The sequence below is a fragment of the Hibiscus syriacus genome, unplaced genomic scaffold (genome assembly GCF_006381635.1).
Source record: "Hibiscus syriacus cultivar Baekdansim isolate YM2019G1 unplaced genomic scaffold, ASM638163v2 tig00110676_pilon, whole genome shotgun sequence".
In the NCBI taxonomy this organism is placed as follows: Eukaryota; Viridiplantae; Streptophyta; class Magnoliopsida; order Malvales; family Malvaceae; genus Hibiscus; species Hibiscus syriacus.
In genome coordinates this window covers 1020133-1043546 of record NW_024062820.1, presented here as the reverse complement: position 1 = coordinate 1043546, position 23414 = coordinate 1020133, and the positions used below count along the sequence as shown (strand labels likewise).

The window sequence follows — 23414 nt, the reverse complement described above, 5'->3', positions numbered from 1 at the left end:
TAAAAGTTACAAAATAGTCATCCAATTATTCATTATGTTCCAAACACATCATTTTTCTTTAAGATTGCGACGAAAATCTAAGCCACATGCTAAATTACTGACTGAGACATGATAAAATATGATCTCATAATATCAAATTACTATCATATCTAAGTCAATATGTTAACGTCTAGTTCAGATGTCTGATAATTTTTTAAAGTAGAATGACAAGTTTAAAACATACTGAATAGTCGAGTGACTATTTTGCAACTTTTAATAGTCAAGGGATTCAATAAAATAATTTTCTATAGTTTAGGGATCATTTTATAACTTTCAATAGTTAAAAGACTCACTAAAACAATATCTTGTAGTAAGAATACTATTTATGTATTTTTGTTTGTTTGTTTGTTTGTAGAGATGCATATGAGAGTGAGATTGTTGGCGATAAGGTGGAACAGATGAATAATAAATAAGGGTTACTTGGTTGACCCAAGTTTGGGCCATCATATTAAATAGGTCTACATAGGCTGGTCCAAGTTTAGTTTTGGGTTGACTCTTATAGTTGCTCTGGTCCGGACAAAATAAGTGCTTATAAAAGCATAAGAAAAATTAAAATAAATTCCCAACCAATATTTATGGGTTTAATTTTTGAGAAAATTGAATTGATTTGAAGTACACTAAGTGAAAGAGAAGAGAGTAAAATTCAGTACCGATTGATGTAATTTACCCAAAGAAAAAAAGAAAAAGGAAAACCTTGTAAATTACCAATTTATCTGTAGTTAAATAAGCAAGCAAATCTATGTACGAACTTCATGTAAAATTTTCTAAATCTTATATACGATAACTATAATTAATACATTTTAATAATTACATCGACATGTCGGAAATATTTATTATAATGAATAATCATATTATATACGAATTTTATTTAAAATAAATTTATACAAAGCATTTTCATATTAAATTTTAAATCAAAATAAATAATAAAAAATTACACAGAAGCTAAATCTAAAATATTCTAAAATTCCAGTTATTGTCACCATATTAAACTCCTATTACAACAGATATAATTGACATGATGGTATGGTGAAAATATTTAAATTGAATTGTAAAAGTATAATAATATAAAGTATTTTAATGGCTCGAAGATTTAGAATTATAAATGAAACGAGATAACTTGTAAATTATTAAAGTAGTTTAATTATTGAGTTTGACTTGTTAAAACTTAAAAAATTTACGAGTAATTCGAAAAAAATAATATTTTATTTTTTAAAATTAAATTATTGATAATATTAACATTATATGTTGTTGTTTTTTAAAATTCAATATAAATCTTTTATGTATTTAAGATTTATGTTTGAATTTGAGTTCGAGTTTGAACTTCAATCGAAGTTTGAGAATGTTTTGAGTTTAAGTTTTTTTTTAGTTCAAGTCAAACTTCATTTTTTTTCAAATTAGAATCGAGCTTAACAATTTTTTAATTCAAATTCGAATTTCAATCGAATCGAACTCAACTTTAAAATTTTCAAATCCAATTAATTTTAACAATATTCAAATTCGACTCGTTTACCTCGTTACTTGGATGTAAGGGTGTTGGGCCTTGAAAAATCGTGTAGAGGACATGCCAAACCTTTTTCATCTATTTATACCCCGCAACCCCCTTACCCGCATTGTTCAACCAACACCCTCTCCTTTAATTATTCCATTTTTCACTCCTTTTCTTTAAACATTGTGAGAGGGGTTTGATTTGCAGGAAGAAAAAAAAACCAATGGCTAAACTTGTTGTTGTCTTCTTCTTGGCTCTCATTGCCATCTCTATGCTTCAAACAATGGTGGGTCTCATTGCCTTCTTCCTTAGATAAAACCCGACTTTCCAGAATTGAGCTTTGGTTTTCTGTTTATGTTTTAGGTAATGGCATCACATGGCCATGGAGGTCACCACTATGATCGAGTAAAAACTCTATTTCGCGTTGCGATAGTTTACAGTTGTCGTTGCGATTTTTTAAATTCGTTGCGATTTTCCAGATTCGTTGCGATAGTCTACAGTTGTTGTTGCGATAGTCTACAAATTCGTTGCGATGGTGTACATTTGTCGTTGCGATTTTCCAAATTCGTTGCAAAAATTCGTTGTGATAGTTAAAAAAAAGATTTTGTTTCTTAAGAATTTTCTCTAAAAAGATAGTATCCGCGAGGACGTGTCGAAGACACGTATTACCACGACCACGACCACGACCAGACCCGACCCGACCCGAGACGAGACGAGACGAGACGGTCGGACGACGGCAGCGGCGCGCGAGAGTCCCCCTTGTTCTCTATCACTCAACAAGGAAGTGGAAAAACCAAGCCTTAAATACCATTCCCAATAGTGTTTCCAATACTATGTGGGATTGAGCATTACCAACACTTGTTTCCAATACAATGTGATTATTCAGGAAACAATTAACAATCATGCACCTTAAAACAACTGAATCAGCAACCAATTGCATTAGTATTATACGATTAAATATGTCATAATTAAAAGTCAATCTACAATCAATCGGGATTATTGCAATTTTAAGCAAAACATTAAAAAATAATATCACTATTTAAGGCCCAATCCCACATAGTATTGGGAACAAGTGTTGGTAATGCTCAAATCCCACATAGTATTGGAAACACTATTGGGAATGGTATTTAAGGCTTGGCTTTCCCACTTCTTTGTTGAGTGATAGAGAACAAGGGGGACTCTTGCGCGCCGCCGCCGCCGTCCGTCTCGTCTCGGGTCGTGGTCGTGGTAATACGTGTCTTCGACAAGTCCGCGCGGATACTATCTTTTTAGAGAAAATTCTTAAGAAACAAAATCTTTTTTTTAACTATCACAACGAATTTTCGCAACGAATTTGTAAACTATCGCAACGAATTTGAAAAATCGCAACGAATTTGGAAAATCGCAACGACAACTGTAGATTATCGCAACGCGAAATGGAAAATCGCAACGCGATTTTCAACTATCGCAACGCGAATTTGCGATGGTGGAGATCGCAATGCGAATTAGAGATCGCATTGCGATTTTGTTGGTCATTTTCGCAAATACAAAAAAAGTTGGTCAAAATCGTATATTATCTTAGATTTTTGGTCACTGAGGTTATTTTCTCTTATATTTATGTTAGTTGTGTTGGATAGTGTACCACTTTGTCACTCGGTTTAGGGTACCCTATGCTCTATATGAGAGCGGCTAATATGTGTACTTTTTATAAAAGGGAAATTCTGTTAAGCTAATCGAATCTATGGTGTTTTTACCCAAAAATAATTGGTCACAATTTCTTCAAATATTATCGATCTAGCACTTTTCTGACAGGTAGATGGAAGGCATGCACTCTTTCTAACAGGTAGATGGAAGGCGCGAATAAGGAAGCATGTCTTCCTAAAGTTACGTACGAGCTGACGTGACTCATGAAACGCACATTCGTAGGGTTTTCTGACACAGGGAAGACACAGATCATGAAGGGCACCTTCCAGTATTACCCTTGAATTATTGACTCGACCATCCAACTCTCTCGGCCAATTACCCATCCCTTCCCTCTTTAAATATCTCTTCAAATTCAAATATCAAACAATACCAAAATTACTTTCACATTTTTCATTCTATCAATTTCCTCTATCAAGCTAAGTAGATTTTGTTATAGTTTTTAGAAGGTAAAACTAGTTTTTATTATATTATATTTATTTCATATTTAATTATTTGATCAAATTTTATTATACTAATTTTTTATTACTTTTGCGGTTGTAAAATGGCAGGCGAAATCATATCTCGAGATATTTTGTCGATACGGTAACAATATTAAATTATGTTATTTAAATTATTATGAATATTTTTAAATTTTTTAATATTAGTTTATATTTTAATTCATATACTATTTATTTAATTAGGATAATGATCGTATATTAGAAACAATTATTTGTTTTTGTAGATATAATACTATCAATCTTTCATACTCTCAAAATGAGGCATATTTCAGTTATTGTTTACTATGATGGAGAAATTATAGAAGATGAATTGGTGTTGTCTTCGCATTAAATCATTTTGTCACCTTATCCTTCAAGAGAAACATCACTCTTAAAGAGCTAATCACTAAAATTTCAAGGATGGTTCATGTTGGGAGTATTAGAATATTTTCTTCATTTCAGTATAGATTTCTAACTGCACTATTTTCGTTAATTTATACACCGTTCATACTCTCTAACGATGACAATGTTGCTATGATAGTTGATGTTCAAAATCAAAATTCAGATGTTGTTACACAAATGTATGCCACATTTGTTGAAGTGTTTGCAGTTCGTGGTATGTTATTATGCTCTCAGTATGGTCTTGCTTAACAAACTAATCAAGTTGACAATCCAACTCAAGTAATGTGTAATAATTGTACCTCGTTAGTGGCAAATCCGCATCCTGGTATCATTCCATCAAGTTCAATTGGGAGACATTCATCAACAACTTGTTATGATATGTACCGAGGTGACTCCACGAACAATCCGTATGACAACATCGCTTCCAATTCAAGGGGAATACATTCATCTACATTCATCGTGTAATAACCATTTGACACGATGCCTTCAAGTTCTAAGGGAGGCATTCAACTGCGAGTTTTTTCGACCTCAATGTGGAGATGCATGTGACACATCACTAAGTTCAAAACCCGTATGACACGATGCTTTCAAGTTCAAGAGAAAGACATTCAACTACCAGCTTGTTCGACCTAAATACCGACATCACAAAGGAATCCTCATCTCCATCAGAAGAATATCTTCTTGAGCCAAGTGCGGATGGTGTTGAGATTGGACTACTCGTTGAGCCAGAAACACCACAGTTTAACAAGGACTTCGATGATAATGATGTAGATGAATTTACCATAAATACTGTACATAACAGACTCAATTTATTCCAATTCGTCTCGTATATCATGATAACTTTTCCTTGTACATGACTACTTATTCAACATAAAAAACATTTCATTATATTCTCAAAAAAATTATTTATATACGAACTCGGTATTGAAATTACATCAACAATAACAGGAAGACCAACGAGATATTCACGTATGGACATAAAAAATACATGTGATACCATACCTATGATTGGAAATAAGATATCCGCCGATAGCATTTTTCTGATAATCAATTGCCCAACACATTTTTTATACAGAGATGTCAAAACTGTGGAACCCCAACTGAATGAACCATCAACGTGAAAATATTCGAGGTGACACAACCACATACAATGAACTTGATTGCGAGATTTGTCGACCATCAAGATCCCTCTTATGAGTTGTAATATGCAAGCTCATAAATATATTTTAGCATGTTCCTCGGAACAGTCTTGACTCAAATGTTGAAAATTTGTAGTCAACAACCATGATAACAATATTTGACCACAACTGAAATTAGGCGGGATACCTCCAAGATACTCATCACACAAGGAATGCCAATCATCCTCCGCCACTCCAAAAATAACATTCCCATCTACCAGAACCCCCAAATGTATGGAAATATCCTTCAATGTAATAGTGCACTCCCCACACGGATGATGGAATGTGTGTCTCTCTGGTCTCCACCTCTCAATTAGTGCAAAAATAAGATTGGGTTCAAGGTTACAATGTCCTTCATATTTCGTTATGTAACCGAATCCAACATCGGCTAAATAAGACCAGACATGACTCGGTATCTCTAACTTAGCGTTACGAATAAATGAATCTAATATACGGTCAATCTCCTTATTAAATAAATAATATACAAATTAAAATATTAACTAATACTAAAAACAAAAATAAATAAAAAATTCACAATAATTAAAATAACATATTTTAAAATTGTTACTGTATCGACAAAATGACTCGAAATATGATTCTCATCTAAACAGAGTAACATGTCTTCCATTTTATAACTATAAAAAGTAAAAAAAAAATAGTATAGTAAAATATAATAAAATAATAAACTATTAAATAATTATAATATAATAAAAATTATCTTCTAAAAACAATAATAAAACCTACTTAAAGTTTGATGAAGTATTGATAAAAGGAAGAAGGAGAATTTTGGCGTGATTTGTGATTTGAAGGTGAAGGTTGTATGTGGGGGTATTTGTTAGGGGAGGGGGACGTGCAATATTAAAAAGGGTTTGTGATAATTAAGAGGAGGTGACAGACAATTGAACGATATTAAGGGGTATTGATCACGTCTCATGATTTGCGTCTTCCTCCACGTGTTAGATTTCTCCGTGAAGACGTGCTTCGTGAGCCGCGTCTTTCTACCTTGATGCCAGCTCAGACATAATCCTAAGAAGGCGCGCTTCCAGATCTACACCTTTTGTCCACCTATAAAAAATATACTAGATCAATAATATTTATAAAAATAATATCTAATAGATAATTATTTACTGTTAAAATGATTTTTTTTTTGGTAAAAACTCCCCCAATCTATTTTCTCCTTATTGATCAAAAGTTTAATGAAATACTCAATTAGTTATAAAATGGGAATACATAAATGGTTAAGTCTATAAAAGCTAGAAAGAAAATAGACATGACCAGTGAGCCAAGATTGATGGGAGCAGCCGGTGTTGCAGGTTATTGTTCAAGAAAAGAAAGAAAAAGCAGGTTTCTGATTTCCCTCTCTCTGAACAGTAAATGTTTCTGAATTATATCTGCTTCACTTTTTGACCTGAAACAAAGCGTAAAAACATGGGCACATGGTGCAACTGCAATCATTATGTTTCGGCAGACATTTGGGCTTACCAAATGTGCATCCTTAAACTTGATCAATAAGATCAAACATGTCTAGGATGTCAATTGGGCCACTAAAGCGTCTCTCAAACTCAAAACATGAGCAATACCATTTTAAGACATCTATAACAAATAAAATCTGGTATATAATAATTTTGAAAGTGTTTAGGCAAAACTCAACGCTCCGAATATAACAAAGTGTAGGTCAAAATAAATCAACATAGTACTAGAGTTTAACAATGTCCTATGAATACAAATGTTTACTAAACTAAGGGGCTATTTGTTTGCCCCTTAATGGAACTATTCAGCGCTGAATGCTGAACCGTTCAGCATTCAGCGCGTTTGTTTCGCACCTCTGAATGATTCAGTGCCGACTGATTCAACAAAATAGTGTTGAATGATTTCTGAATGATTCAGAGCCATTATCAAACAACATGTCACATTCAGAGCTAATTCATACAGAGCCTCTGAATCATTCAGCGTTTAATCATTCTGAAGTAAACAAACAACCCCTAAATCAGAATTCGTACTCGAAATGGTATATTGATAGAATCTCTTTGTCAATAGTATCCTTCCAAAACAATCACAATCTACTTGTTGGAAAAAATGAGATAAATTAGAAATTTTGGAGCATATTTTCTAAGTGTAAAGATAGAGAACTGAATAATGAATTTGTTGATTCATATTCTACTACGTGAGATCTTTACAACTGTATCTCATATGCTCAAAACGGTTGAGTGATGAATGAGAAATTGATGCTGAAAGTAAGGTACATGTGAATTGTGTTGCGTAGGGAAAATGAGAAAACTCGTTTCATACGTTGGTGGGATATCAAGCATGGAACAAACCAACTTACTAGCCATTGAATGACTTGGGTTGATATTGTGCCTCGCGCGCAGGCGCAAGGTGTTGTAAATCTAAGCCCGCCAAACCCATCGGCGTTGGAGGTGCACCCACACGACGTGGGCGACATGAATGTCCGGACCGGTCGGGCCCTGTGGATATTTTACCCACTACGAATTAAATAGTTTCCTTAAGTGAAACTTATCTTTTTGAATATTCATAAGATACAGTGTTTATTGATTATTTTCAATTTTATTCAAATACTTATTAACAACCAAAATATATTTAAGGCGATATTAATTGATTATTTTTCGATTTTATTCGGATACTAATTAGTAGCCCAAATATATTATTTTCAATCCGTCTCCCTTGTGAAACACTATAAATATCGTGCTAACTTACTAAGTTAAACACATTTCAAAAACTCTTTTCTTTCTCTCTCGTTTTCGGTGATAGTCTCTAGTAAGATTTGATTCGTGATCTGGCAAGTTATGTTACCGTGCGCTGATCATATCGTTGTTGTATTCTGAGTGACAGACGACCAAGATATCTCGAGCACCAAGGAGTGGCCGAAAATCTATCTTAAGAAAACCGCGTAGCTGCAGACCTCAACCAGATTCAAGTTCGACATTAGGTTATTATTCAAGTTCTTTACTCTAAAATGTTTCTTCTACTTTATTAATAAAATTCGAATTTTATTTTTACTTTATTTTCTTCTCGGATTGTATAACACTACTAACATGTAGATGAAAATATTCAAGCACAACTTTACAAGTTCAGTAACATACTTCTACTCTATTATACTTTGTGCACTTCATAAACATAATCATATAATGCATGTATAGACTGAAAGACATGAGCTTAGATATGTGTTATCTCTACTAGGATACTTTTCTTACCATCTTTTATTAGTATATTACACACTACTTTTCTAACCATCATTTATTAGTACATTACACAAGAGCAACATCAATCATATTTCGAAGTCATAACTCTAAGATTTATTCACTCAATCTTATAATTGTTTCATACATTATTTATCATAATGTAATCAACATTATCTCAATACCCATAGTACCACCACTAACAAATTTATTTCATATCCATAGTTTTATGGACACATTCACAACAACGGTAAATTACATGGAATTACTGTTGGATCGGGCAATATGGATAACGACAGCTATCATAAGATATCTTAAGTACACTACGTTAGGGACGAATACACTAAACCTCGTAAGGGTTAAATGTATCTCATTATTTAGGAAAAAGGGTAAAATTTAGTCTAATATGATAAGAAAAAAATAAATTTTTTTGTATACCCATTATTAAAAAAAAAGGATATTAAAATTTTGGACACTCATTCTTAAATTTTTAGATCTGCCGCTGCACTACGTACAAGATATAACCTACAATATGCTATGATATTTGAAATCACTACGCATCAGATAATATAGGCAAACATGATACATACTCATGTATTACGAAAAACATGCTACAATAATTAAAATCGTTATGCATTAGATATATGAATGTAAAATTAGATCATCAATAGAAATACAAGATAGATATTTGCATTATATAATATTTTAAATTTTATAAAAAGTACGGTTGCCTTCAACATCTCCTGGTCCAATGTCCATTTCCAAATGTAAGAATCAAGCGTATTAAAAATATAAAACAGAAAAGCCGACATAACCAGACATTGATCAATTAATGTTTAGTAGCTAATCAGGTTAGGTGGGAAATGCATTGACATGGGGGTGAGGTAAGAGCTTATGATTGAAATAGTCAAAAGCTGATATCCGAATCACTTGTATTAAATTAGTAACAGTCCCATTGGCATTTGCCGACACATGTCCATATTTGCTTTCACTGTATTCTTCTTCATCGTGGAAAAAAATAATGATATTGATAGGTAAAGTTAAACGTAAAGGAAGACATCTGTTCATTTGAAAATTTCCTATGCTGCTTTGTCTCATTTGGTCGATTAATTTGAAGAAGGAACTGTAGTTATCGGACAAGGGGAAGGGGACAATCGTCTTCGAAAATTTTAAATTTTTATATATATTTTTTATTGATAAAATCATGCTTACGGTCCTTAAACGAAACTTCAGGACAACAGTTAAAAAGAAGTTAGATATAAAGAAATTTGTTACATATACAATGATTATGCTATTCAAATCTTTTCCGATCATAAATTAGATATCAATTTTCAAGCACATGTTGTGAAGATTCATTAGACAATTGTCCTAATGGATAGGATCCAAGTAAGCCAAAACCAATTGAAGATTTTGATTTATTTAACTAAAATGTTAGTCAATAGACACAAGTTATATTATAACTTATGAAAGGACAAAGAAAGTGAACATCCTGACCCATGAAACTAATTACTCTCTATTTTTCAAATATTTCCCAACGTGCGTCCTTCCTTGTTATTTCCCTCATTTGTCAACGAGTCAATGACCTCACCTTAGGGTATATCCATTAGAGTTGAGTAAAAATCACGAAGACTTTAAATCTGAGTACGAGTAGAATTGAATTCGAGTAATTTACATGAAGCTTCCAAGGAAAAAATGTCTTGGCCTTCACCAAGTTTAAATAAGCCGTACTGTTTTAGGATATTTAACTAATAAGTTTGAGAATGGCTGTCCTTGCTTCTTGTTGGCTTATCATTGAATCAATAATCATCCCTCGTGAATATTTTCTCAGATGGTTTTATTTAAGTTTCTATATCCACCCTTTTTTCCTCTTGGTTTTCCAAATTTTTCTGTGTCTCAAATGGCTGCAGAGATGCATTTTAGCTTTGTTCATTTATCCTTTCAGAATCATTAGCTTTTTGATGTCGTGCGTTGATAAATTTTGTAGATATTGTATCTTCTTTATCTTCTCTTTTATCAGAGTTAAAGAGGATGATTCCAACGTAGAAGCTGCTGATAATTTTAGTCAAAATCAGCTCGTCAGGTTAAGTGTTTCTTCAAGCGTACCATCAATTGAATTGAGGACTGAATTGGTTGAACCTCGAAGGGGTACATTTAACGATGCTAATGGCTATGAAGACTTTAGCTTTCGTCTTCAAGAAGACTTGAGAGAAGACGAGTGTTCATCATTCTTCTGCAACTCTTCTCGGTCGATGGATGAATCGTACTTGAACGAATATTCTCCGTTGTTTAGTTACTCGAACTCACCGTTGTTTAGCTCATCGAGCAACTCGCCGTTGATGAAAGAACGTTTGTTGCCGGCTCGTGGCTCGAGTTCTCGAGTTTCAGTGAGGGAAGTAATAGCCACAGGAAGAGATGAAGACGAATCAGAAGGATTTTACCAGAAATATTCTGAAAGAATGAGATGGTTTGATGTCCTGAACCATGACAGGACTCATGGAATGAGTGAGTATACGACTTAAAAATTAAACTTTAACCTTCATTTTATTATTGTTTATAATTAGCTCGATAAAGTTTCATCCTGGCTCCGACCCTTTTTTCCAGGTGCAATCTTGAACAGGGAAATTGGGAGTCCAAGTTCATTGGACAACATAAAGTTGAAGGATTTGAGCATCCCCTACATATCATGGAGCAAAAATGATAAGAAGAGGCTTTTAAAGAGTTTAGAGAGTGATTTTGAGCTAGTTTATGTGGCTCAATCTTGCTTGACATGGGAGGCACTGCATCATCAATACAGGAAAGTCAAGTTCCTGTGCTTCACCAACTGCTTGTTTGCTGATAATTTGGCCAAGGATTTTGAAACCTTCCAAGTATTGCTGGAAAGATTCTTGGATGAAGAGAAGTATTTGTATAGGGGAAAGAGAGCTTGGAATTATGTTCAAGCAAGACATGCTTCCAAGACCCTTCTTCAAGTTCCTAAAGTAACAGGTAATTCTTTTAATGTATATACCTAAATTTGGTTTTTACTAATATTTAAATTGATACTTGGATTTGGTTGCTTGGTTTAAATTGGTATTTATAATTTTAATTAATTTAAACAAAAAATAAATTCAAGTCCATATACCTAGTTGGACCAAAAATGATTTTGGTATCAAATTTAACTTTAAAGACGAGTTGAGAGGTACCTAGTTGGAAAAAAAATTAGATATGAAATTGAACCTTGAGCCAAGTTAAGGTAGTAAAATGTATATTAAACCATATATATTATCAATTTCTGGGAAAAGAACACTTTTATCTAATAAATTTGTCAATATGTCAAATGTGCACTAAATTCCAACCTGAAGACTTTTCAAGTTGAATAATGACCATTTTTGTTGCTTAATGATATGGCCTTAGGAGAAATGAATTAAAAAGAATCCTGCAAAGGTACTGATCAGCCATAGGAAAATGCATACAGGATATTTCATGGGTTTACATATGTGATGATGTCCCTGTAATGTTTCAAGATTTAACATTTAATTCTTATATTTTATTTTTTGAAATTGAATTCTAATATTATTTAATTTTAAAAATAGCCTCAATCTGATATTCTTACAGGGTATATGGAGGAAGGACAAGTGGGGGAAGAAGGAGAAACAGTGGGTGCGAAAGATGTGTTGAAGGCCATAGAGAAATGCATAAAGGCATTTGGAAAATTCATCACCATTGAGAGGAACAAGGCTTGCTGGAAATTTAAAAGCTCATTAGGGTCTTATCCTTCCATGGAGAATCCAAGGGATCTGCACCTGCTGGCTGACCTAACCACAACACTTAGAAAGGTACAAAAATATTCAATGATGGAGCATTCCCCATTACTTAAGGGATGTACCATGGTCGTCTCCTCTGAAATTTTCTTTATATTAGTCCCTTGACATAAAATACTGCGTTCGGTTGAAATGTTTGTTTTGTGATGCAGAAGGAAGTATGGTTGAAGGATTTACAAGGGAAGCAGAGGTGCTGGTTTAACAAAGTGGTGAAGCCTATGGAGGAGTCCCAGAAAGAGGCAATGCTATTTACAATAATAGAGATGAAGCTGATATCAAGAGTGTTGCAGATGTCCATTGTGCCATCTTCTCAACTCAATTGGTGCCAGCAAAAGCTTAACAACATTCAATTCCACAGAGGGAGGCTCTTCAGGACTGCCACTGGCCCTCTTTTCCCATCTTCTTGATCCCCACCTCTATTTCAAAATTTCTATATATGTATATATATGCATGTATGTATGTAGGATAAGTTAAAGAAGCTACTGACAATTTAAACTCAAAACTCTGTATAAAATAGGAAAAACCCCCATGAATAGTGTATGTATGTATGTATGTATAATCTGGCAAGTGGTTGGTGTGTGCAAAGTCTATGGTCACCAGCATACCAAAATACTGAACATAGGATTCTCAAGACCAAAGAAGATTCTCAAGCCTATGAATAGTGGACTTTGAAAAGGCAGTGAAAAAGGAAAATGAAAAGGATATTGGGTTTTCTTTTCTTGCTGGAAAACTATGGCAGATTCAATTTTTGCAGCTTTACAGCCAACGTTGTTTAAAACAATAGTATGATATCGAGTACTTATGAAATATATTATTTATATAATTATAGACAGAGACGGATACATGAATTTTAGAAAAGACAAACTTAAATTTAGAGGGAACTACTAAAATTTAGAGGAGACCACTAAATTTTCGGAGAAACACATTTAAAAAAAACATTAAAAATTTAAAATATATGATAATTTTAAGTTTTCATAGAATTAATTCCCTCACCCATCTCTCGATCCATCCCTATAGGTATTTAATTAGAAAATATCAAAAATACATACCAACAATAGGAATATAATTGCACCGAGTCGCACTCTTTATATTTAAGTACAAAATATGGTTTAAAAATACCTTTCATTGGATCTGCAGAAACTTAAAAGCTCAAGCATAGCGGTTCCCAATAAACTGTCGACGAAAACCCTCAACTCTTCCAAAATCCGAGAAGTACCCATTTCCCAGAATTGTTCAAGAAACAATGGGTCGCTCTTGCTTTCTCAAATTAGTACTTCTTTCAATGCTTTTGCTTCTCTCCTCCTCTCAAGGTCAAGGTAATACTTTGTCTTTTTTTTTTCCTTTGATGTATTCCTTTGATTCTTTTTTTTTGATTTTGTGCTACCTTTTTGTTGTCGCTGTTTCCTTAGGATTTTGTTCCAGGAAATTGATGGAGTTTGAGGAATCCACTGCTCAATTAGAGGTTTTGTTTTTCTCTTTAAAATTTTAAGTCAAATCATCAGCTAGTATTATGAGATCCTAAAACTGGTGTTTGGATGGCAGGAAAGTGCAGAAACGTCAAGGGAAATGATTGAAATGACGGATTATAAAGATCCAGGGCCGAATGTTAACCCCAAAACGGGTTTCATATTTAGCCGTCCTCCACAATACTAGTATATGAGAAGCAGTAGACATGAAAATGAGAGCATCTTCTTTTTATCAGATCAGTTACTTTTGTGAAGATTAAACTGGGATTCTCAGATACGAAAACCAGAAACTGAGTTTGTGAATCGTTTGATAATTTTTTTTTCAGAGGTTTCAATGGCCGATTTTACCTCTTAAACCCTCGACCCAAATTGAAATTAGGAAAATCACATAAATTTAATATACGAATTGCCCACTAAACTTTTTTATGATTATGTTTAAACAACAATAATATAATACATGTTATAAAATAATAATATATTTTTATTTTATTGAAAATATTTTTTTTTATAAAAATAATCTAAATATGAATCAAGAAACGACGCATATATTAACATTATGTTTAAGTATTTATTAATTAAATGTTTAAAAATTTATGTTTAAACGCTTAAAAATATATATATCTAAACAACGTGAGGATTTTTAAATATTACATTATTTAGATATGTGTGGTTTTTAAGTGCTTACCTATAATGTTTTAGATATATTTATTGAGTGATTGAACATAATATATATATATAGAGAGAGAGAGAGAAAATAACCTCAGTGACAAAAAATGCCTTATAATATAAGATTTTGATCAACTTTTTTTGGATTTGTCAAAATGATCAACTAAATCGCAATGCGATCGATAATTCGTAACGTGATCTCCGGTATCGCAAATCAGTTTCCAAATTCGTTGCGATAGTCGAAGTTCGCGTTGCGATTTATTCCAAATTCGTTGCGATAGTCGAAGTTCGCGACCACGACCCGAGACGAGACGAGACGGCGGCGGCGGCGCGCGAGAGTCCCCCTTGTTCTCTATTACTCAACAATGAAGTGGGAAAGTCAAGCCTTAAATACCATTTCCAATAGTGTTTCCAATACTATGTGGGATTTGAGTATTACCAACACTTGTTCACAATACTATGTGGGATTGAGCCTTAAATAGTGATATTATTTTTGAATGTTTTGCTTAAAATTGTAATAATCGCGATTGATTGTAGATTGACTTTTAATTATGACATATTTAATCGTATAATACTAATGCAATTGGTTGCTGATTCAGTTGTTTTAAGGTGCATGATTGTTAATTGTTTCCTGAATAATCACATTGTATTGGAAACAAGTGTTGGTAATGCTCAATCCCACATAGTATTGGAAACACTATTGGAAATGGTATTTAAGGCTTGACTTTCCCACTTTTTTGTTGAGTGATAGAGAACAAGGGGACTCTCACAAGAAAGGGGAAAAAAATAATATCTCTAGGTTTGGCTTAAGTTTCTAAAAAATGGGGAAAAAAGACATATAAAAGGAAAAATGAAAAAGTGGAATGATCTACCTAAAATATTCTACCATGACTCTACGTCAATAAGAAAGGGTGAATTGTCATGTCTGTTATTTAAAGCGTTAAGATGACTTATGATCTACCAAATCCTTTTGCCCCTTACAAAGTTAAAATAAATCTTGATCCCTCCATTGGTCGTCTTGTTTGCACAGCATGAGATGTCCCTATTGAGAAGCCTCAGCTTGAACAGAATCGAGATATTCCACTCTCACAAGATTGAGATGCTTCTGCTTGAGTAGAGTCGAGATGCTCTACTCTCACAATATTGAGATATTCATGTTGGAATACTTTTATTTACGTAAAATCAAATTATCCTCGGCTATTTTAAAATCGATCACCTTTAAGACACCTATTTGATTTTAATCGCATCAAGATATTCTTCGTTTGACGCAAAGTCAACAAAATAATTTTTTTTAAAAATTGTTAAGCCCTTAGTTGATCATATTGATATTTCAAGAGCTCCAAAGAGATACTTTTAAGCGACATAAAAATTAAGTGACACGATCTTTCATCAATTCAAAAGAGATGAACTATTCATCAATCACAATCCCATTAAGAATTATGCTAGCACATATATTGTCTCAAATTTAACGTGTCCCTGTATAATGCTCTCTCAACTAAGAAAGAACAATCATTATACCTCTAATAAATGAGTGATAAATAATATTTATGAGATCCATTCAAACTCCCAACAATTATCATCAACTCTATGATGGTCAATCTATTACTTTAGAGACACAAAAGTGACTTTGCCCCCAACAAAAGGGGTTCTCTCTCCTTTCTCGTGAGGGATCGGGATGTCTCCAGTATGGTAGTCTAATATGCGGATAAGGAAATACGCTACTGAAAATATTAATTTTTTTAATATTTTCGGTAAAACGTTACCTAAAATGTTATTTTTATACTAATTTTTCTATCAAAAATTAGGTAACAAAATTAATATTTTCGGTAAAAAAATAATATTTTAGATAACATTTTACCGAAAATATTACAAAACTATTAACATTTTCGATAACGTCTTTCATCAACTATATATTAGACTGACATAATACAGAACTACCCCACGGGCTCTCATGATGGTTTTCTCTTCATTCCTTTGTTCGTCAGAACACTCATATATACTTCTGAAATACCTTCATAATAGGCATAATGCATCATTATTAATGATTCTCTATCCCCCGACAACTATCACAAATCGTCATTCCTCTCGTAAAACGTCAACAAGGACTACCGGATGACTATAAATTAATGGTTTAAATTAACTTTTTTTTTTCAATAAAAAATCATCATTTTTAGTTTTTTTTTTTTTTAATTTTAATGATCAATTTACACTCATCCTGTAGTATTAAAAATTAAAACTATATACATATTTACTCGTTTTTCTTGTGATATTAAGTATATTTTAATTAAATTCAATAATTTTAGTATTAGTATTTCACATTAACTATATAAAATAAAATTATATTTATCTGATGAATTAAAAAAATAAATGTGAAATTATGTGCAATGTATATACACATAAAAGAGAAGAGAAGGGAAGAGATGCATATAATTTCAATACTTTGATGGTTTTTACAATATAAGGTATTTCATTGAAAAGATTTTAAAAAAGGTGAAGAATGAAAATTCAATAACCATAGAAAGATCAGTAATTGAATCCCATAGTATAGAGAGAAACATATAATAGTAGCACAAACACACCTGCACAGAAAGAACCTCTTCCCTTCTCCTTGCACATGTTACCCTGTCATCTGTCTCAGAGCAGCTATTGGTTTTATGATGACAAATGTGATATGGCCAAAAGAAATTTCTGCTTCTAAATCAAAACCTTCAAGGGGGTTCATCCGTTGGATGCCGGAAAATGTTTCTCCCAACGAAACAAACACATTTCATGCCTTTTTTCAGTCCTATTCATGAAGCTGTCGCAGTTGCATTGCTCCGTGATCCCTCAGCATTGCTCTCTTCCTTAAAAGATTCGATTTCCATGCTCACCGTACGGCTCTTCCGGTTCCTCTGATCCTGAATCGGATTACAGGAGTCTGTGTGTCAGGGGTTTGTTAATGGAGCTTGTGACAAGATGATCATAGAAAAAAATGCAAGAGTTCAAGACAACATATGTACATTGTATATACATCGTTAGACTCCACCATTTTTAAGTATCCATGTTCAACATATTTGGACATCAATATGCGAATGTAACCCAACAAGGACCCTCCAAGTACATGCAAAAACGTAGGAAAAAAATCAAACGTATATGTACAAGAAACAAGCCCGTACCATAGTTTAGGTATTTTCTACCGACGATCAAATTTTGCACCCCCGAAATTTCTAATATAACTTCCTTAATGTTCACACCTCTGACATAAGTTCCTGCATCCGCCCCTGTTCATACCCGACTCTAATATATATAGCTGCCTGGTTTATAAACAGACTCATGTAGAATTCTCCTTGCCTAGTAGCATACTCGTGTCTTTGTTTTTCTCCCTAAAACGCGTATTGAAGGATTATGGTCCACATACTCATTTTTCCTAAAATACTTGTTTACGACATCTATATTCAACATATATTCGGACATGGATACGAGAGTATGATCCTCAAAATATATAGAATATTTTCAAAAATTGAGCACATCCATGCTGGACACACGTCCTTATCTAACACTCACCTTCGAGTCCGTTTAACACTGGTGAAGGGAGGAAAAGGGATGCTTAGGACCTATGCCGTACCAAAGATATTGATAATGGACCATCACGTACAAGCTAAAATATGCAGATCTTGATGGCAAAGATATGCAGTTATGCACTACACCTAGTAAACAGAAAACGCATGAAAATAACATTAACCAGCAGCAAATAGGATCCTTGTACCTGACGAAACGGGTAAACATCAGCTTCCAGCATTTGTACAACCTGACTCATTTTGGGCCGCTTAACTGCATGAGGATCAACACATCTAAGTGCCACTAAAAGGGCACGTTTAAGAGAACGTGTTGAGGGTCGAACTTCAAGATTTGGATCCACTACTTCCTCCGCTCTTCTTGCTCCAACCATCATCTTCAGCCACTCAACAAGGTTGACCTGCATTAAACACAGTGATGACTGATGACCGAGCGAAGAGATTTAAATGGAAAAAGGGTTAGATGCATACAGTAATATCAAAACATGGCACACATGCCCGCATATGACACTCACATCTGAGTAACATCGGTATAAACTAGTACCTCATTAGCCAGTCTGTCATAGTCGACAGGATCTCTTCCAGTGACAGTTTCAAGCAAGAGAACACCAAAGCTGTAAATATCACTCTTCTCATTTAACAAGCCGGTATTAGCATATTCAGGTGCAACATAACTGCGATGCACAAACGAAATTTTCAATCAGAAGATGCTTAGCAACATTATCAGGTTGTTGCTTAAGAGAATGAGAATTTCGAATTACCCAAAAGTCCCCATGACTCTAGTTGTTATATGACTCTCTCTCGAATCCAAGAGCTTGGCCAATCCAAAATCAGAAACCTTGCCATTGAAATCATCATCAATCAAAATATTACTTGATTTTATGTCCCGGTGAACAACTTTGGGTTCTATTGCTTCATGCAAATAAGCAAGCCTGCAACCATTTTCAAAAATCAGTGTATCATCTCAATTAGTCGTTTTAAACCAAATGATATTTTCAATGATTTCAAGCATCAATTAGAATACCAATCAGAAACACTACATGAATCATGATTCTAGCAATCACAAAATATGTAGTGCCTTTACATTAACCCAAGGAAAAAGTAAACATCAGAATTTAAATAAAAAACTAGATTTTATATGAATGAAAAATAAAACCACCTTTGACATTCAGATTGTAATCCAACAAAAGCAAAATGAAGCTTCAAGTTTGAACCGTGAACTTACGCCTTGGCAGTACCAAGAACAACCTTCATTCGAGCCTCCCAAGTAAAGGAACCGTGCAATTGCATTGCCCCATGTAGCCATTGCTCCAAGTTACCATTATTGACATATTCATATACCAGCATTCTATGTAATCAACCAGGAATTTCAGTTATATTCTGATTTACTGTCAAATCAAACCCAAATAACTATAAAGATTGAGATAGGGTAAAAAAATTTCTAGCGTGAACACATTAATGCACAATTATGGTTAAAAGTGAATATGCAATGAGAATGACGTAGAAATCGACAACAAATTTAACTTTCACCTGTGAACTCCTTCGATGCAATAACCCAAAAGCCGCACAAGATTCTTATGTCGAACTTGACCAATGGCCTCCACTTCAACTCTAAATTCTTTTTCTGCCTGTCCCCTAGACATCCAATTCACCAAAGATTATAGCAAAATAATTTTTCTTTATCGTTAAGAAAAGTATTAAAAGAAGTGAGATAGTCTCCTTAAACTTGAAATATATCCGTACAGGTTATTAAAAAGTTTCTTAACTGCCACTTCAGTTCCATTGATCAGTCTACCCTTGTAAACCACCCCATATCCGCCCTCTCCAAGCACATTCTCAGCCGAGAAACGATTTGTTGCGAGCTCAAGATCCCTAAGAGTGAACCAGTGACCCCAACCAAGACGTGAAACTTCTGGCAGACCAACTAAGGGAGAGGCTGTCACTTGTCCGCTGTTTGAGGGTGCACACTGCTTTTGGACCGTTGCAGAGCTCCCTTCTTCCACTGAACGGGAACTAACACCTTTCTCACGACGGTATACTGCACTGCATTGACTAATAGTATCAGGGTCACTTGATTTGCTCATTCTCAAATAAGCTAGCATTTTCTCAGAATTCTTATCACTCAGCCTATCACGAACAGGAAGGAGTAAACTTTCTGGAAGACCATTGGAGCTCTGATCTTCAACCTCATCGACCTTGATATCTTTCGAGACATTTGGTATTTGGGAAAACGAGAACTTGTCTATGGATCTTCTAGATCTCCTTCCCAATGTAACCCATACGGATAAGACACAAAGAATCAACAATATGAATGTGCCAACAAATACACCAATCAAAACCCAGAGCTTTAAACCCAAAAGCAATGTCTTCTTTGACAAATCAGCATTTAAGGCACCCTCAATCGACATCTCTTATCTTTTGGATCTTAACAGTCAGAATTATACTTGAATCCCTTGTATGAAGGCCCAAATTTTAACACACTCCTACAAATGTACCAGAAACATGGCCATTAAACACCAGAAATATCAAAATGAGAAACATGTTTAATAGATTCCAGTGTCAATAGATAAATTCTTGGTGAAACTTTTTTCACCAGAATAAACTAGGTGATATTAATATTTCATCCATTCTCGTCAAAACCATCTTTACATTCAAATCTGAAGACACAATCTAATGAAGTTCATTACATTTTTAACAGATTCATGAGTACAAGGACATCACATTTTTATTCATTTAACAAACAAACAAACAAAAACATTTTGTAAACAAGTTAGACCAATAAAAAAAACATACTCAACGATTAAATACACCCAAAGAGAAACAAGAAGAGATATAACTCAATTTCTATTAAAAAAAATAAGAAACTTGTAAAAAAATCACTTCTGATCCAAGTAAGAAACGGTTAAAGTAATTCAAAAAAGAGAAATCATTTACCTTTGATCTTCTTCCTTGGGCACTCACAGAAGCAAAACAAAACAAAACAAAAGTCCTTATCTTTTAGCATTCAAGAGGGGATCTCTCAAGGAACAAATGATTAAAAAAGACCCCATGAAAAAGGGGTAAAGCTGAAAATGCAGAGACGGAAGAGTAGTTTACAAGAAGCCCTCCCCTTTAGCTGACAATCCAGCTAATGATAAAGAGGGATACAAGTCGATGCATTTGTAAAGCACTGGGAAAAGGTAGGAAAAATGGTTGGTGGGATTTGAGGATTTCAAGAGAGAGAGGGACTCAAAAAAAGCTTAGCTTAGTTTGCAATGGAGGGAACATATAGAGAGAAAATAGTGAAGGAAAAGCAAACGTGAGAGTGAATACAACTGGGCATCAATTGTGATTGCGACTAGGGGTATAAAAAGTTGATCCAACTTGTAAAATTGATTAAAATTTATTTTAGTTAAAATTATTTGTGATTTGAACGGTAATGATTCGAAATTGATTTGAGTTCGAATTAGTGTTGATCTAAATTTGAGTTAGATCTGAAAATTATAGATCTAAACTTGACATGCACTCGAACTGAGAATGACCTAAACTCGAATTAAATCGATAATATAATAATCGAACTTGACCGATATCCGGCTAATATAAACATAAACCCGATATTAACTTGATAAATAATTGGTATTACCCAACCTGTTATGAATTTGACCTCTAATTAACTCAACCTGTAAATAATACGACTTGTTATTGACTTAATCTAATAATTACATGACTTATAATTTACAATTGATAAAGTTGTAAGATTTTAAATTTATAATAAACTATGATAATTAATATGATTATTTTTAAAAGTTGAAACAAATTGTTAGGTATGATAATTAAAATTAATAAATTCATTTTTTATATTAATTATAATCTTTATATTCTAACTCTTAATTATAATCATTAAATTAATTTAATTAAATAATTTATTTATTAAACATGATTTTATTATATTATATAAAATTAATTTAAATATTTATAAGTTTAATATATTTTCTATGTAATAATTAATCAATAATTTAAGGGTTAATTATCTCATTTATACATGAACTATACCTAATTCTCAATTTTAAACATAAAATTTAAAAAATTTCGATTAATTACATAATATTTTCTGTCGTTAACGGGTATACATAGTCACGGAAGATGACATGGAACTCTCTAACTTATAACAATCTGACACGTGATGAATTAAAAAAATATTTTTTAAAGATTTTACTCTTTAGCTATATATTCCTCGATATGGTGAATAATCTGTCACTCTTCCTCGACAAAATCCATCTTCTCACATCAGCATCCTTCACCAGGTAAAAAGAAACGGGAAAATTCAATATATACCAGAAAATTATTTATAAAGTTGCTAATTTTAGAAATGAAAAATACCTCCAAATCACATATTAATAAAAACCCATCTCATAAGATCAATTAAATAATTCAAAATCCCTCATTAACAAAATTTCCCCTGTTTCAATCAGGAAACAAGCAATGCTTGACCCTGAAGTTCTTCATTTTCCTGTGTTTTCTCATTAACTTAATAGTTAACAGTCAAAAGTTTGAAACACTTAAAAGCTCTGAAGTTCTTTCATTTGCCTATGTTTTCTCGGGAACCAAACAAGCAGGAAAAAAATAAATTCAAAAGGGAACCCCAAAAACCATGCTTACAAGCTACCATTGTCATCTCCGACCTTGCAACCATTACCGCCCCTACCTCTCCTACACCAAAACAAAAAAAAAAACCCGATTCAGTAAAACAACTGAGAAAAGTAAATTAAAAAAGAGAACAAAGAAATGAAACTTTAGCAAAGTGAATAAAGTGAGAGCATATGAATACAATGAAAAGTGAAGAAAAATTGAAGATTTGGTATAGAGAACAAAAGGAACGTGAGATACAAGCGAGGACAGATGGTCCAGAAAACAAAGTCCAATCTGAGTTGTGACTGACGACTCTAAGTACCACCGAGTTATCCTTGGATGAAAATAAACACGGACGGAGCTAGGAGAAACCAGACTGGGGAAGCAACGTGCGCAGGAGTTCTTAGATACCATAAAGGTAAATGGGATTTTGATTTTCTGCTCAACGATAGAAGTCGAACTTGGGGGGTTTTATGAAGGACTAAAAGCAGCTTAGAAGATTAGAAGTCGAAAGATAAATATTGAAACTGATAGCCAGTAAGTGATTCATCTGTTGAATCCAGTCGAAGGAAAGAAGACGATCTGAATCTTATTCACCATATCGAGGAGTACATAGCTAAAGTTTAAAATCTTTAAAAAATTAATTCGCCACTTGTATTGTTATAGGTCATAGGGTTTTATGTCATCTTCGGTGACGATAACGAGTATACCCGTTAACGACAGAAAATATTATGTAGTTAATCGAGAATTTTTAAATTTTATGTATGAAATCAAGAATAGGGTAATTAACCCATAATTTAAATATAACTTAATATAAATTTTTAAAATATACATAGAAAATAAATTTATTTGAGAAAAT

The 23414-nt window shown here is 33.4% G+C and overlaps 2 protein-coding genes and 1 long non-coding RNA gene across 5 annotated transcripts; 2 read left to right on the top strand and 1 right to left on the bottom strand.

The window, feature by feature from the left end:
* The first annotated feature begins 1739 nt into the window (after positions 1-1739).
* LOC120137872 lies at positions 1740-1928 on the top strand. Its single transcript, XR_005517461.1, has 2 exons — positions 1740-1811; positions 1889-1928. It is a non-coding gene; the product is annotated as an uncharacterized LOC120137872 (long non-coding RNA).
* Positions 1929-10160: 8232 nt separating this feature from the next.
* On the top strand, positions 10161-12837 carry LOC120137673. Of its 3 annotated transcripts, none has more exons than XM_039153373.1 (6): positions 10161-10961; positions 11061-11446; positions 12056-12276; positions 12414-12667; positions 12712-12724; positions 12798-12837. In XM_039153373.1, coding segments are annotated over exons 1-5 (1602 nt in total). In that variant the 5' UTR covers positions 10161-10221; the 3' UTR covers positions 12713-12724; positions 12798-12837. The 3 variants fall into 3 exon arrangements, with proteins under 3 accessions (XP_039009304.1, XP_039009305.1, XP_039009302.1); XM_039153374.1 differs by having other exon boundaries at positions 10161-10963; positions 11063-11446; positions 12414-12668; positions 12701-12724; positions 12798-12818; XM_039153371.1 differs by lacking the exon at positions 12712-12724 and having other exon boundaries at positions 12414-12668; positions 12798-12818.
* Positions 12838-16830: 3993 nt separating this feature from the next.
* LOC120137674 (probable receptor-like protein kinase At2g42960) lies at positions 16831-21130 on the bottom strand. The gene is made up of 8 exons (XM_039153375.1): positions 20882-21130; positions 19691-20430; positions 19478-19582; positions 19173-19295; positions 18709-18879; positions 18492-18621; positions 18139-18348; positions 16831-17290 (listed from the first exon to the last, which is right to left on the bottom strand). The coding sequence occupies exons 2-8, from the start codon at positions 20353-20355 to the stop codon at positions 17183-17185; spliced, it is 1512 nt and encodes a 503-aa protein (XP_039009306.1). The 5' UTR covers positions 20356-20430; positions 20882-21130; the 3' UTR covers positions 16831-17182.
* Between the last annotated feature and the right edge of the window lie 2284 nt (positions 21131-23414).